At 36.5% G+C, this 13,666-nt stretch overlaps 3 protein-coding genes across 5 annotated transcripts; 2 read left to right on the top strand and 1 right to left on the bottom strand.

Annotated features, from left to right (window-relative positions):
• LOC18611319 (ACT domain-containing protein ACR1) lies at nucleotides 17–4,071 on the top strand. 3 transcript variants are annotated; one of them, XM_018114402.1, is made up of 8 exons: nucleotides 17–431; nucleotides 1,082–1,182; nucleotides 1,296–1,341; nucleotides 2,113–2,227; nucleotides 2,440–2,507; nucleotides 2,622–3,263; nucleotides 3,352–3,456; nucleotides 3,559–4,071. In XM_018114402.1, exons 2-8 carry the CDS (start codon nucleotides 1,112–1,114, stop codon nucleotides 3,937–3,939), a joined length of 1,428 nt encoding a protein of 475 aa, XP_017969891.1. In that variant the 5' UTR covers nucleotides 17–431; nucleotides 1,082–1,111; the 3' UTR covers nucleotides 3,940–4,071. The 3 variants fall into 3 exon arrangements, with proteins under 3 accessions (XP_017969891.1, XP_017969890.1, XP_007047587.2); XM_018114401.1 differs by having other exon boundaries at nucleotides 1,062–1,182; XM_007047525.2 differs by having other exon boundaries at nucleotides 19–431; nucleotides 1,062–1,182; nucleotides 3,562–4,071.
• LOC18611318 lies at nucleotides 4,903–8,284 on the bottom strand. The gene is made up of 3 exons (XM_007047524.2): nucleotides 7,524–8,284; nucleotides 6,355–6,542; nucleotides 4,903–5,789 (listed from the first exon to the last, which is right to left on the bottom strand). Exons 1-3 carry the CDS (start codon nucleotides 8,119–8,121, stop codon nucleotides 5,106–5,108), a joined length of 1,470 nt encoding a protein of 489 aa, XP_007047586.2. The 5' UTR covers nucleotides 8,122–8,284; the 3' UTR covers nucleotides 4,903–5,105.
• On the top strand, nucleotides 8,766–11,743 carry LOC18611317 (GTP-binding protein At2g22870). The gene is made up of 4 exons (XM_007047522.2): nucleotides 8,766–9,383; nucleotides 9,493–9,562; nucleotides 11,020–11,182; nucleotides 11,291–11,743. The coding sequence occupies exons 1-4, from the start codon at nucleotides 8,912–8,914 to the stop codon at nucleotides 11,498–11,500; spliced, it is 915 nt and encodes a 304-aa protein (XP_007047584.2). The 5' UTR covers nucleotides 8,766–8,911; the 3' UTR covers nucleotides 11,501–11,743.

Here is a 13,666-nt window from a genome sequence, read left to right as displayed (position 1 = left end):
AAATGGTGTTAGCCCTGTTTCAGGTATCAAGCACTTTCAAAAATTCTCTCGTAATATATGGAAAAAATAAATAACCCAATTGAAAAGAGATTCAGTGTTCTTGTTTGTTTTGATTATTCTCTTGAAAAACCAACAAGCCAAGAAGGAAAAGAACAAAAATTCTTTGGACTTAATTAGGAGGGTTTCCAAGTTTGGATAGGGGTCTTCTCTTTTTCTTTTTTTTTTGGGTTATATAAACTCTCCATTCACCATTTGTTTCGGTTCTCTATCTCTGTTTCCAAGAAAAAACCTTTCTATACTTAGCATAAACCACAGGGAAAAGAGCAGAAAAGAAAAGCTTTCAGCACCATCAATTATTCGGTTTCCATGCTTTGATCAAAAGGCTTTGGTTTCTGCAGTTCAACCCAGTTTTCTCATCTCTGAATACAAAGGTGGTTGATTCTAAACTTTATCACGTTCAATTTAGTTTACTTTTTTTCCTCTGTTATACGTATGCGGGGTTCCAGCTTTCTTCCTGAAAATTTCGTCTTTGAGATAGACATCTCTGTTTCTTATAAGCCACACTTTGCTTGTAGAAAATTCAAAGATGTTCTTTCCTTCTTTTTCTAGCATAGATATACATACATGCATCGACAATATCCAGAATTTCAGATTTCTTTTACCGTAACTGGAAGTCCTACTAATCGTTTTTGATATTATCTCAATGACCCCAATCCGAGTGGGATTCAACTAGATTTTTCATTTATTTTTCTTTTCCTATTTTTTCCCTTTCAAACAAAGAAACAAAGCCAAAAAGCTGCAGAAATTTCCTTATGAGTGTACAAAAACAGTTGTCTTTTGTAAAGTCTCTTGTTCCACACACACACACACACACATATATATATTATCGTGAAAAATCAAGTTGTACGCCGCTTGCTTATTTTTTCCTCCATTTTATTCGCTGTTGTAATCACGCGCTTTCAATATATATATTTTTTAGTATTTATCTGATTTGAAAATTCTACAACATGAGCTCTAGTATATATATGTGAATATTGATGCATGTTTCATGTTTCCTTAAGACTTTACTTTCCGAATGAAGCAAACTTGAAGCTCTCTTCCGATAAACAAGATGGAGATTGTTTACCAGCCTTACATTGATCCTGAGTTTGAATCACTCATTGAAAGAATTCATCCTCCCAGGTACTGTAAACTAATCATATACTTCATTTCCTTTCTTTTGGTTTCTTTAATAAATCATGGAACCTGAAAGTCTGAAACCAATATGGTTTAATTCGCCGGTTTGGCGTTTCCAGAGTTTGTATCGACAACGACGCATACCAAGACTGCACGCTTGTTAAGGTTAGATCGAATATCAAATATCTTCTGGTTAAGGTTTATGTTAAAAGTAAATTTAATCTTTGATATCGTTGAAGATGATAAGGCTTGGTTTATGGATTTTTTTTGTTGGTTCTTCTTATTTTTAACATTTTTGGATAAAGAGTGGGTCCAAAGGCAAGCTATAGGTTCCAAGATTCCACCCATTGTTGTGTGAAACCGAGGGAGATATACACCACCATTAAAGATTTAATTAATCTTGGAATTAGGCACCATATCATTTGTTCTAATCTTAATCATTAAACTTAAAGCGCATCAATCCAAATCCCCACTTGTCTACATGGAAATTAATAAAATAATACTAGTTGGAAAGTTGGGAGTCTTGGAAATGGAAGGTAAAGCAATTTCTGAGTAACCGACTGGAGAAGCCATTAATCTAGTTGTAAGTTGTAAAGGAAAATTGGAAAGAAAAAAGATAACTAAGAGAGAGGGGTGTAGAATGTGGAGGAACTTTTATAGTGTCAGGATTCCTGCTTCATGCATTGGTAATGTTTAGGGGAAGAGGAAGACTCTCTCCAGGACTTCTAGAAAACTTACTTTTAGATGGCACCCAATCGACCTGACGTAATGATCTTGTTCTCAAAAGATCAGAAAACCCATAATAAACCAAACACAATTTGACGAGGGGAAGTTTCGGCTATGCAGTTCTTTTCTAACCTGGCTTTCGAAAGGTTAGCTTTTAAAAGGCAAGAAAAATGACCTGGGAAACGTTTTTACATATGTCAACTCTCACAGGTGGATAGTGCAAACAGGCACGGGATTTTGCTGGATATGGTCCAAGTTTTGACAGATCTTGACCTTGTTATATCCAAGTCATACATTTCCTCCGACGGTGGATGGTTCATGGACGGTCAGTACCCCCTACATCACCTTTGCATCACTAATTAACTTCCCCTGCTTTTCTTCTCTTCATTTTATTATCTCGATTAACCTTATATATCTGATAAACATATTACTATCCACCAAATAAATATCAATGGGGATATGGTGCTCACTTTGCGAGGTGCCAATGAGTCACCCACGACTTTTCTGTGCCCTAATCCATGTGGGTTGTTTTCGCAGTGTTCCACGTGACAGACCAGCTTGGGAACAAACTTACTGACGAGAGCCTTATTCTTTATATCCAACAGGTCTTTTTCTTCTCCAGATTTCTCTGACATTATCTTATTGTAAAGTAACAAAGTTTTGATTAATTAAGCTAAGGTTTTAATTTGTTTTCTAATAAGAAAAACTATAATTGACAGGCAATTTGTTCTACTAGGAGAGGAGGGATTCCAAAGGAATTACAGGCATGCCTCAAAAGAGCAGTGAGGCCGTGTCATGTTTCAACAGAGCATACAGCCTTGGAGATGACTGGGAGGGACAGGCCTGGCCTCATGTCAGAGATATCAGCAGCTCTATACGAATTGGGATGCCATGTGACTGCAACTGTGGCATGGACCCATAACGCCCGCATGGCCTGCATAATCCATGTAGAAGATGGGTTCAAGGGAGGGCCCATCATGGAGCCGAAACGCGTGGCAGAAGTACAGGAAAAGCTAGAGAATGTGGTTGAGGCCCCTCATGATAGTGGTGAGCGGAGGAGTGTCAGGTTAACTGCTCCGGCAGCTGGTCGGACACACACGGAGCGGCGGCTCCACCAGTTGATGTATGCCGATAGAGATTACGAGCAATGTCAGGGCTGCGATGGCAGCTGCAGGCACTGGAAGGGGTGTACCAAGACTCATGTGACAATAGAGAGTTGTAGGGAAAAGGGGTACTCAGTGGTGCATGCAAGGAGCAGGGACAGAACCAAGCTATTGTTCGATACAGTTTGTGCCTTAACCGACATGCAATATGTGGTGTTCCATGCAGCGGTTAGCTCAAAGGGCGCCATGGCTGATCAGGTACCTTAAGAAGAAGTGGCAAATGGCTTGAAATATTTGTTTTAATTTTACGGCCTTTATGTTTAGTTAAACTGAGGTTTACTTTCAGGAATATTTTGTAAGGAGGCAGGACGGCTGCAGTTTGGTTACAGAGGATGAAAGACACAGACTTACAGAATGTTTGATTGCAGCAATAGAACGAAGAGTCTCACGTGTTAGTTCCTTACAACATGCAGTTTTGCTTCTGCTTTTTGTGGTTCGAATTGTATTTAGTAAAATTGTAGCAAGTAGTAATCTTTTTTTTGGTATTTTCTAGCAGGGGTTGAGGCTGGATGTATGTACTCAAAACAAGAGGGGATTGCTCTCCGACCTGACCAGGGTGTTTCGAGAGAATGGGCTATCAATAACCAGGGCGGAAATAGGGACACATGGGGAGAGAGCAATCGGATCTTTCTATGTTACAGATGCTTCAGGGCATGACGTGAATCCAAGGACGGTGGAATTGGTGAGACAAGAGATTGGGGGATCTGCTTTGGTGGTAAACAAGTCTCCCGATAGGACTTCTCGAGCTTCTTCATCAAGTATTAACAGAAGCAGCAGTAGTGAAGTGGAAGAACGGCCGAGATTTTCGTTAGGAAATTTGTTATGGTCTCAGCTTGAGCGACTTTCAGGGAATTTCGGGCTCATTAAATCGTGAGGAGTTCCTAACTCAGGAAATTCTTTCAGGCTGTACCTATACCCTTGTCTGTACATAAGTTTGTGTAAACAAAATAGTTTTCTTTTTTATTAATGATTATATTATAGTATTCTCTTGATCTCTTTCTAGTCATTGTTTGATCTACATACTGAACTTTTCTTCGAACAGCCAAAAGAGTATAGCCTTATACTCTGGAAGCACAGACAGAAGGAAGATTGTTCATTGAACGTTTCCCTGATTCATTATAAACTTTACTCGAGCAAGGCTTGCCCATATAATAGCCTAGCGCATACAGGTACAATACAACAAAACATTTGTACACAAAAAACCTCCATGAAAATTGAAGTAAGAAACTTGAGTTTTGTGCCAGAGACGAGAGGGAAAATTGAGAGGGTTAAAGAGTACTGTGACAGTAGTTCTCCACTTTTCCTGACAAAGTTGTGCGAAAAAAGATAGATATATTAATGGTTTTAAACTCAAGGTACAGATTGCAAAATTAAAAAAGAAAATAAGGGTGTATTTATATAGTCAATCAATAATAAAAGAAAAGAAAATAATAGAGATATTCACTTCTTTTGAATGGTGAAGAAGATCCTTATCCCGAAAGGAATCCATATCACAATTTTTAGATTTACCTTAAAATATTAAATACTATTTATAGGAAATCTAAATTACTACTGATGAAGAGCCCAGTTTAGTCAACTAGGCCTGAGTTTGTGATAGCTGACAAGGGAAAAGGTCAACAATGTTTTACGAGCTTGCGGTTTTCACTTCTCAAGCCAAGTACTGCTTCATCGCTAAATTTTTCTAAGATTAGGAACAATTTACTTATAAGCTCTGTATTTTCTAGCTGGCACGGCACTCTAAGTCTATTCTGCATAGACAAGGATTCATGGCAACTTCAATCTCTATAGCTCTAAATTTTTAGCATGCTTTCCTGATGAATAGCAATGACATATACACTTCATATGATAAGTGCTGAATTTATTAGATATAAAAATACATGAATATTGCAACAGTACATATTTATCCAATTTTGACAGAATTTTATGTACAAAACATACTGTTTCTAGAGCCTTAGCTCGGACTGAAGAAACCATTCACATGGTATTCACAAGGTTATAAGCAGGAAGAATCTAGAATTCAAATACCCCAAAGGTTTTGCTTCACATGATCTCTTCGATATCAAGCCAGTCATTTGATTCCTTGGTTTGTGGGTTACGAGCACTCACCTGCTCAGACCCAGAATGTCTATCCCCAACACAGCTAACTTCTTTAACTGAGTCTGTAGAGCTCCTGCTAAGCTGAACCCAATCTCTTGAGTCTTTTGTTGAAGAATCAGAACCAGATGTCACTTTTTTGTAACTTATTGGCACATCGTCGTCGTCATCCTCAAGATCACTGAATGAAACATCCTCATCATTTCCAAGAGGGATTGAGGTACCACTTGTGCCGACTACCTCCCCAGTTTCCTCTTTTAACCAGTCATCACCGTCATCTTCAAATTTCTCAATGGAAACTCCGGAGGAACCAGATGTTGAATGTTGATGTTTGGTCTCTTTCATTGGCACTTCCTCGATGACAGACTTGTCAACAACCTGCATCTCAGTACTCTGAACTGGATGCTTCTCTGTCTCAATTTCAACAGCTACAGCAGTGGCGGCTACTTCACTTTCAGATGCCTTGATTGGCACTGCCTTAGATTGAGTGGGAGAAGGAACAGAAAGAGGCTCTTCATGCGGTAAATCAGCTGTTAATTTTGAAGTGCCACTTTCAGAATAATCTTCTGCATTTTTTGCCTTGGCTCGGTGCTGTAACCCTTGCATTAGCTTTGCTCTTGCTTCAACTATCTGCATGTTGTCCATTTAACAGTTAGAAATGCACAAAAAGCAGAGAGGAAAGAGGGGTGAAGGAAGCTCAATCACAAAGAAAAGCACAAGCAATCCTTCCCTTATTTAATTTTTCATTAATCAGGCTTAAAAACTTTTGGATTATATTTTAAAAGAAATAATGTGCATTAGAGTGAAGAAAATGTTAATTGAAGGAGAAAGAAAAGATCTGGAAAAAAAAAGTTGATTAGGCAAAGCCACTGCAAGGAAATCTCAGGCCACTAGCATAACAGAATGGCAAAAACAAATAAGCCATATACTAGCACTCCTTCCCATGGTGAAAACGATGTTCAAGTCTGAAGAAGACATGCACAGAACTAGATGAGCTCTTAATTTCCCTATGCACTGAAGAATTATTTGCATCCAATTACTATGCAATGATTAGTTCTATTATCAATCTTATAACTGTGGTAGAAGAAATTCCTGTAACTCCTGGAGAAACATAATATACATCACCTTGGAATGACCAAAAATTTTGGGATCAACCAATGAAAACAACAGGTCCTACCAGCAAAAACAAACTTACTTGGGGAGTAGACAGAAGTTCTGCATCATGTTTATTGAGTCGAGGATGCACAAGAACAAAATAAATTTTCCAAAAGCAACCCTCACTCATATATCCCGGGCAAAGTTCAATCCTAAGAGCAGCCAATCTTGGTGCAAGACGTTCAACAGCTAAAGCATGTTCTTGTTGTGCATCAGACATGTCAAAATCTGAAATTTCAAAATGAAAGGATGCTTGAAATCAGCCTAATTCATAATAAAACAATAATATGTATATATGCAGAAAAACATCAATAACTAAGGGTAGATGGCGCTTATGGCAAAACAAGCAAACATTGAGGCAAACCAGTGATACCCAACTATGCCAGTGTAGCTTCATTCAAGAAACCAAAATATTCAAACAGTTTCTCAAGAGCCACGAGTTTGCAACATGCTATTTTAGCAATGTAAGTCATCTAAATGGAAGCAAAGATATGTAATTTAACCAAGAACTAGTTAACTAAAAACTAGAAGAAAAAATCATGATCATCACATCACTATGAAGCAGAGCGAAGTGTCAAATAATATGACAAGAATATATACTAGCTCATATCCAAAGGTTTTTACTTCCTACTTAACATCTAGAAATTTATTGTACCAAGTGGCCAAGGAATAAATAAATCATTAAAATATACAGAAATGTCTGACATAAGACTTGTGAGTAGTTTTGACAATTACTTTACCACCAATTAGCCATCAACCCTAAAGAGCATCATAAAGCAGAAAGAATTATTCAGACAACTTTATCCAAGCAAGCTAAGCTACCTTTACAGGGTTTTTCAGCTAAGTCTCATAGAGATAATAAACTTGAGGGGATTGAGAAACCACAACGCTTAAAGCAATTGGAAGACCCTTCACAGCAACCCGAAAGGATCTTCAGCCAAAGATAAACAGTCGACATCACAATTTTTTTTCTCATTCCACTTATTACCAAAGAGTTTTACAATTCTATAATCAATTATCAAGTATGCATTACAAATTTCAATAATCAAAGTCAACCAACCAAATACCCAATTCCAAAAAAGAAATCCAAATTAAAAAGAAAGACTCCAATGAAAGAACAAGATGTGAGCTTGTTTGAAATGCACATTACTATCCTAATTTTTTTAATTAAAGCACATTAATCCCGAAATTAGAAATTCAGTAAATTACCATCAAAATCATCATCATCAGGCACGGGAAAATCAAGCCAAGTTTCTGGATGCATCGCGATATCCCTAGCAAAGGCAACCACTTCTTCAGTCAAACCAACAACGTTTCCACTCTCGTATTTTTCAAGACTCTCTTCCTCGGATCCAAACTGAAGAAAATTCGAAGCGATCTTAGTGAACTCCGAGACGGCAATATTGTTCGAGAGTTTCGAGATTCCAGTCTTGAATTTCCCGCCAATCTCGGTTAAATCGCTACGGATTCCCGCTATCAATGCCTCATCCGGATCATCAGACGGTGGCGGGCAAGATTTTTCCTCCCCCGTATGATCGGGCGGTTGGTCCGATGAAGGCGGAGGAGGCGGAGCGAGGAAGGACGCCACACCCCAGAATTGGCGGCTTAGGGTTTTAGTGAGCTCGGAGAGGTCTTCTTTGACGCCACGAGGAGTGTTGGGATCCGATGAGGAATGGGAATGGGAGGGGGAGGATTGGTTGGGATTTGAATCGGATTCGGGTTTCGGATTCGGGGCGGCATTGGTGTGGTCGTCGTCGTCGTCATCGAGCTTGAGCGAGTTGGCAATGGATCTAGCTAACCACGACATTTTTTTTCTTTTTTTTTTATTTCTTTTCTTGTTCTTAAAGTTGTGATTATGACTTGCAGAATTGATAAGAGTTTGTTAAACAGGGATGATTGATAAGAGGAAACACTAGTGGCAAACTTTCCTGAAAAGCGACACCGTTTCGGCTTCTTTTTGCAGTGATATGAATAATTGTTACGACGTATCTTTATGCCTTTTCCTAAAACAATTGTCAAGTATGGTCTCCCACATCGTTTTTTGTTCTTTTCTCTTTTTATTTAATCTTTATATAATAATTTACGTAAAAAAATTATTAAAAAGTATTTTTGAGTATTAAAACTTTTTTTGTGAAAGATTTTAGTATTTTTACTCATATTTATTGAAATATTTTAATATTATTAAACTTATGATATTTTTAAAATTTTAAAATTTTATTTTATTTATTATGTGATTAGTATAAAAATAAAATTAAAAAATTAAGCTTGATTGCATTAAAATCCATAACTTCAAAATTTTTAATTAATCTGATTATCAACAGAATTAATCGCTTTAATTCAGTTAATCGGTTAATCAGATAATGTGTTTGGGCCTTTCTGGCCCAAATTTAAATTTGCATTTTGGGTCATCCTAACAGAATATATCCTAAATGCAAATCCATGTTTCTAATCCAAACACAGGCCCCGCTGTTTCCCCTCTCTTCGTTTCCCGGTTCTTCTCTTCCTCTCCAGGCGTACAATCCTCGGATGTAACTGGAACTGATTCAGCTCATGCAAGTAAAGCTACTTTACAGCTCTTGACCAATCCTTCCCAGAAAATGTTCCTTCGGAATCGCTTATTATCTCTCAATCTTACTTCGTTTTCATCACCCCCTTCTCCACCGACCAAATCACTCTCTTTTCTTTTCTCTTTCAACAAAACCATCGCTTACTCAACCCGTAAGCGCCCCCACCCGAAACCTAAAGTCTCTGCTTCAAGAGCCGCAAAGCAACCACTGTCTGATGGGGCGCGGTTTGCGAAGACAGTTTTATTCGTGCCACCCGGGGTCGACCTGGAAGAGGTAACAGATGAAATGATATTGCCAGGGTCCAACATTGTACTCGGACCTTACGCGGGTCATTCTCAGATTAAGGAAGTGGAGTTTGTGAAGAGTAGCGGTCGGGCTAAGGATTGTCCCAAAGATGACCGACCCGAGTTTGCAATCTTGGGTCGGTCTAATGTGGGCAAGTCTTCGCTTATTAATGCTTTGGTTCGAAAAAAAGAAGTTGCTCTCACTTCTAAGAAACCAGGTCCTTTTTCTTTTTAGAAATTTTCCTTTAAATTTCTGCTTTTTTCGATTACTGTTTCTGAGCTTTTAATTGGGTAGTATTTTTTATTTTGGGATTGTCGAATGTGCAGGGAAGACACAGCTTATTAATCATTTTTTGGTGAATAAAAGTTGGTATATAGTGGATTTACCTGGTTATGGGTATGTTTGATTTCTTCTTTTAATTAGCTACTTAGTACAATGAGAACTCTTTTTCTTTTCCTGAATTCAGTTGAAGCGTTTTAAATAGTAGTTGGTAAGCATTAAAAGGATTAAACTTCCAATGGAGCATGCAACTAAAGAAATTCCTTTATTTGCCGTGTAGTTTGATACTAGTCTACCAGAATGTTTTAGCTGAGAGCTGACTGTGATGTGTAAACATTATTATTATCATTATTAGCTAGTAATGGGGTGACAATTTGGTTGTTGTTCTATGGAAGAAGTTAAGACTGATTTTGAGATAAAGTTCTATTGTTTTTTGGCTTTTGTAAGGCTGTAAGAATCTCTTTCTTGGAAACTCACATCTTGCTGTCATTTCTATGGGAGGTCTGATCCTGCACTATTGGGGCTTGACATAAGTATTCCACATTAGACAAAGATAATTTAAATGTAAAGCCAAACACAGAATTATTTCACTCTTCACTCCATGTAGAACGAATTGGTTGTTTATATGCCTAGTTATTGAGATTTGCTAGTTTTGAGCTAACATTTTCACCCCAAAACACAAGCCTGGACTTAGAAAGGCAGAAGCAAATAAGCAATGCAGTATATTTTTGCAGTTTAACTTTCTATCCAGCAATGAGGATTTCACTTCTGGTTTTCACATACAGGAAAAAACAATCAGCTTATAGTTTGACATATAAATATAATCTGAATAAGCCAGTATTAGGCTGACATATAATTCCTAATATTCTAGTCAGAAAACACAATGGTTAGGCAACAAGAGGTCTTGTTTAAAGAAACCGACATCCAGAACGCTAATTCTGAACCCAATAGCATAAAGCATTATCCATGTGCAAGTAAGACCACATAGCAAGGGGTCTTTTTCAAGTCTCTTCAGAACACCACTTGGTGGACTTACAAAGGGCAGTTATAAGCGCAAATTGTTGCTGTATATTTGCAATTTGGCATGTAGTTTAGTATGTTTTGCGAATAGTTGGCTTGTGCATTTTCCTGCACTTTAACACATCCTTTGTCAATGTGCATAGTTTCTAATTGGGGCTTGAGTTACCTATGACCTCGTGTAGTTGTGCTCTTGAACATTACACATTAATTGCTGATAACACTACATCAAATGCTCACTATAAATGTAAACTAACCAATCCAGACGAGTATATGCAGCTGAATCGTTCTCTCTCAGTTAATTAAGTTCTCATTTTTGGAAATAAACAAGTCTGTAAATAGATGTAGTGTCGAATTGCTTCACTTGTTTCGCTAGCCACCCTGCTTTCTTAGTTGCTTTAGCATGTCTATAATTAATGCTTAATCTGTAATTTTTCTTAACTCAGATAATAGAATGTAAATAATTAATTACCTCTGAGTATCTTGGTTATGTGCAGAATGACATCTTGACATAATTGTTCTGAATCTAATGCTTGAAAAGTTCATTTTATTTGCAGTTTTGCTAGAGCCCCAGATGCTGCTCGAACAGATTGGTCTTCATTCACTAAAGGCTACTTTCTAAATAGAGAGACTCTGGTTGCTGCGCTACTTCTTATTGATGCAAGTGTCCCACCTCAGAGGATTGACCTGGACTGTGCTAACTGGCTTGGACGCAACAATGTGAGGATGTCCTTATAACACTCTTTTCTCTTCTTTAGTGGCACACAGCTTTAAATTTAGCTGTTTCTCACTCTTTTTTTTTTTTTTTTTGGTCCTTGCTGCTTTCAGATACCAATGACTTTTGTCTTTACAAAGTGTGACAAAATGAAGGCAAGCAAAGGAAAAAGGCCTGATGAGAACATCAGAGACTTTCAAGAACTGATTAGAGAAAACTATCGACAACACCCCCCATGGATAATGACTAGCAGTGTCACTGGTCTGGGCAGAGATGAGCTTCTCCTACATATGTCACAACTAAGAAACTATTGGGATCAATAGGGGTGGAACTGATACTTGATAATAAATTCATGTGTAAGTTCAGTCTTAAAAGTTAAAAGTGTATACAAGCATAGACAACTAAACTAGCTGCGCATAGATTTTTCTTTCTCTTGCATCATTTTGATTTTCCCAAAGCAATCCTGCTTAAAGTTGACAGGCTTTGTAATTCGGATACTGTGCAATGATGTAGCATATTTTCATGTATAATATCGAAGGCTGTTTATCTGTCTCTGTTGTTCTTCATGTTCTATACTTCAGAACTTAAATTTCATTCAGCCCTTCTTATGATATAACGGCCATGGTTGGTAACAAGGAAGAAAAAATAGGATGAAATATCGTTATATTCTATTAACTTATGATATAAGCAAGCAGGAAATATAGACTAACCACCGGAAAAGACAAAAGAAGCTTCTTCCAATCAAACGCAGAGTATAAAGTAATTCAATCCCTCATCCGAAGCAGCATCGTTTCCCAGCACTAATCTTTCCTCAGTCTTGACTGGGTATTGTCTAAAAGAACAACAGGGAGAGTCCCTCCAGTCCAAGTCTTCATTTTTTTTTTTTTTGTGAAGGAAAGTCTTCATCTTTATCTTGGTCTTTGTATGAACTGGCAACTACTTTCAATAGATAGGTGATCACCGACATACTAATCTTTCAGAAAACCTTAGTTTTTATCCTCCAAAACATCATCGCATATTTTTTTATTCTAATAAGGTGTCGACAAGGTCAATGGCAGATGAATGTTGAGAAAAGCGTTAGTATTTCTATCAACTTGCTAACGTGATAAGAATAAAAAAATAATTTTACTTTTAATTAATTTTTATAATTATTATTACATAATTTTATTATTTTTTATTAATTAAAAACAAAACTTTCCATTTGCGGAGCATCTATCCGTGATCTCTCTTTTGGTGAGTTGAGTATTTTTTTTTATTTTTTTATTTTTTTAAAAATATAACAATAAAGATATTTTAATTTTTTCAAAATTTTAGTTTTAAGATGAAGTGTTTATTTTAAAAACTAATAGATTGTGTGTAATTTTAAACAAAATTTAAAGAGTTAAGAGTATTTTAACCTTTAAAAATCAAACCACCCAACTTCTTTCTTTTTCCTTGGAACGATAAAAGTGACTGAAAAGAAGAAACAAAACGTGATGAATTCCTGGGTCTTTGTCCCAAAACTGGATAATTTAGTAACAGAACCAATGGAATGAATTCTGAATTAGTTGTCATTTGAGGACCAATCATCTGAGAACTAAAAAAAATGGGGTCTTTTAATCTTCCACGAATATATATATCAAGGAACATGACAAGAATCAGCACTCTTAAATTCTCAACTAATAACATAAAATGGATTCCCCAATGAGAGAGTTGTGTTGAAATATAAAACTTCTTTCTTGTAATAGGAAGAAAAGAGACTGGAACGTACAATTTTCCCTTACACAAGGAGACCCAGTCACCCAGTGTCCAGCATTATTGCTTTGAAAATATGGCTACCAAACCTGTGCTTGTGCATGCCGTTTTCTAGGGTTCTACACGAAATAAAAGAGGAAATAAACTTTTTTTGGTATTTGAATGAGAAAATTATAAAAGAAATTAAGCAAATAAAGTGCATAAGTATTTAATCCCAAATCTTTAGTACAATTCAAAAAAAAAATCTACTTCTTAAACAAATAAGGACATGTTGTAATCTATACTACCATAAATAAATGAAACCTAATTAAATTTTGTTTCGTTTATATTATATTATATTTTATTTTATTATTTTCTCTCGTTAGTTTTCTTTTCTTCAACTACCCATCGCTCACTTTTTTAAGCTTAAATCTCTAAAACGGGATACTCACTCATTTTATATAAGAGCTTTACCTCAAGGACATAAGTTAGGTTGAGCATTATTTGGTTTAATTTTAGCACATTTATCTTAATTAAGCCCTAAGTTTAATTCAAGATCTCTTAATTTAATTGGTTGAAATTCCTTATATGCACCTCAACAAAAAAAAAAAACTCAAATAATCAAAAGCTCAAACTTCATTAATCCTAAAAGATTTAATTTTGAAAAAACTTTGGATAACCTGTTTGAGATTACATATTTTTTATTCTTCTCCTGTTGGTATTGTTTTTGGTTTATTTATAGACAGTGTAGACATTTCATGATCTAAAATGATGTA

This window comes from Theobroma cacao, chromosome 1, assembly GCF_000208745.1.
Source record: "Theobroma cacao cultivar B97-61/B2 chromosome 1, Criollo_cocoa_genome_V2, whole genome shotgun sequence".
Classification (NCBI taxonomy): Eukaryota; Viridiplantae; Streptophyta; class Magnoliopsida; order Malvales; family Malvaceae; genus Theobroma; species Theobroma cacao.
Note: the sequence above shows the minus strand (reverse complement) of the source record. Positions and strands in the feature narration are given on the sequence as shown.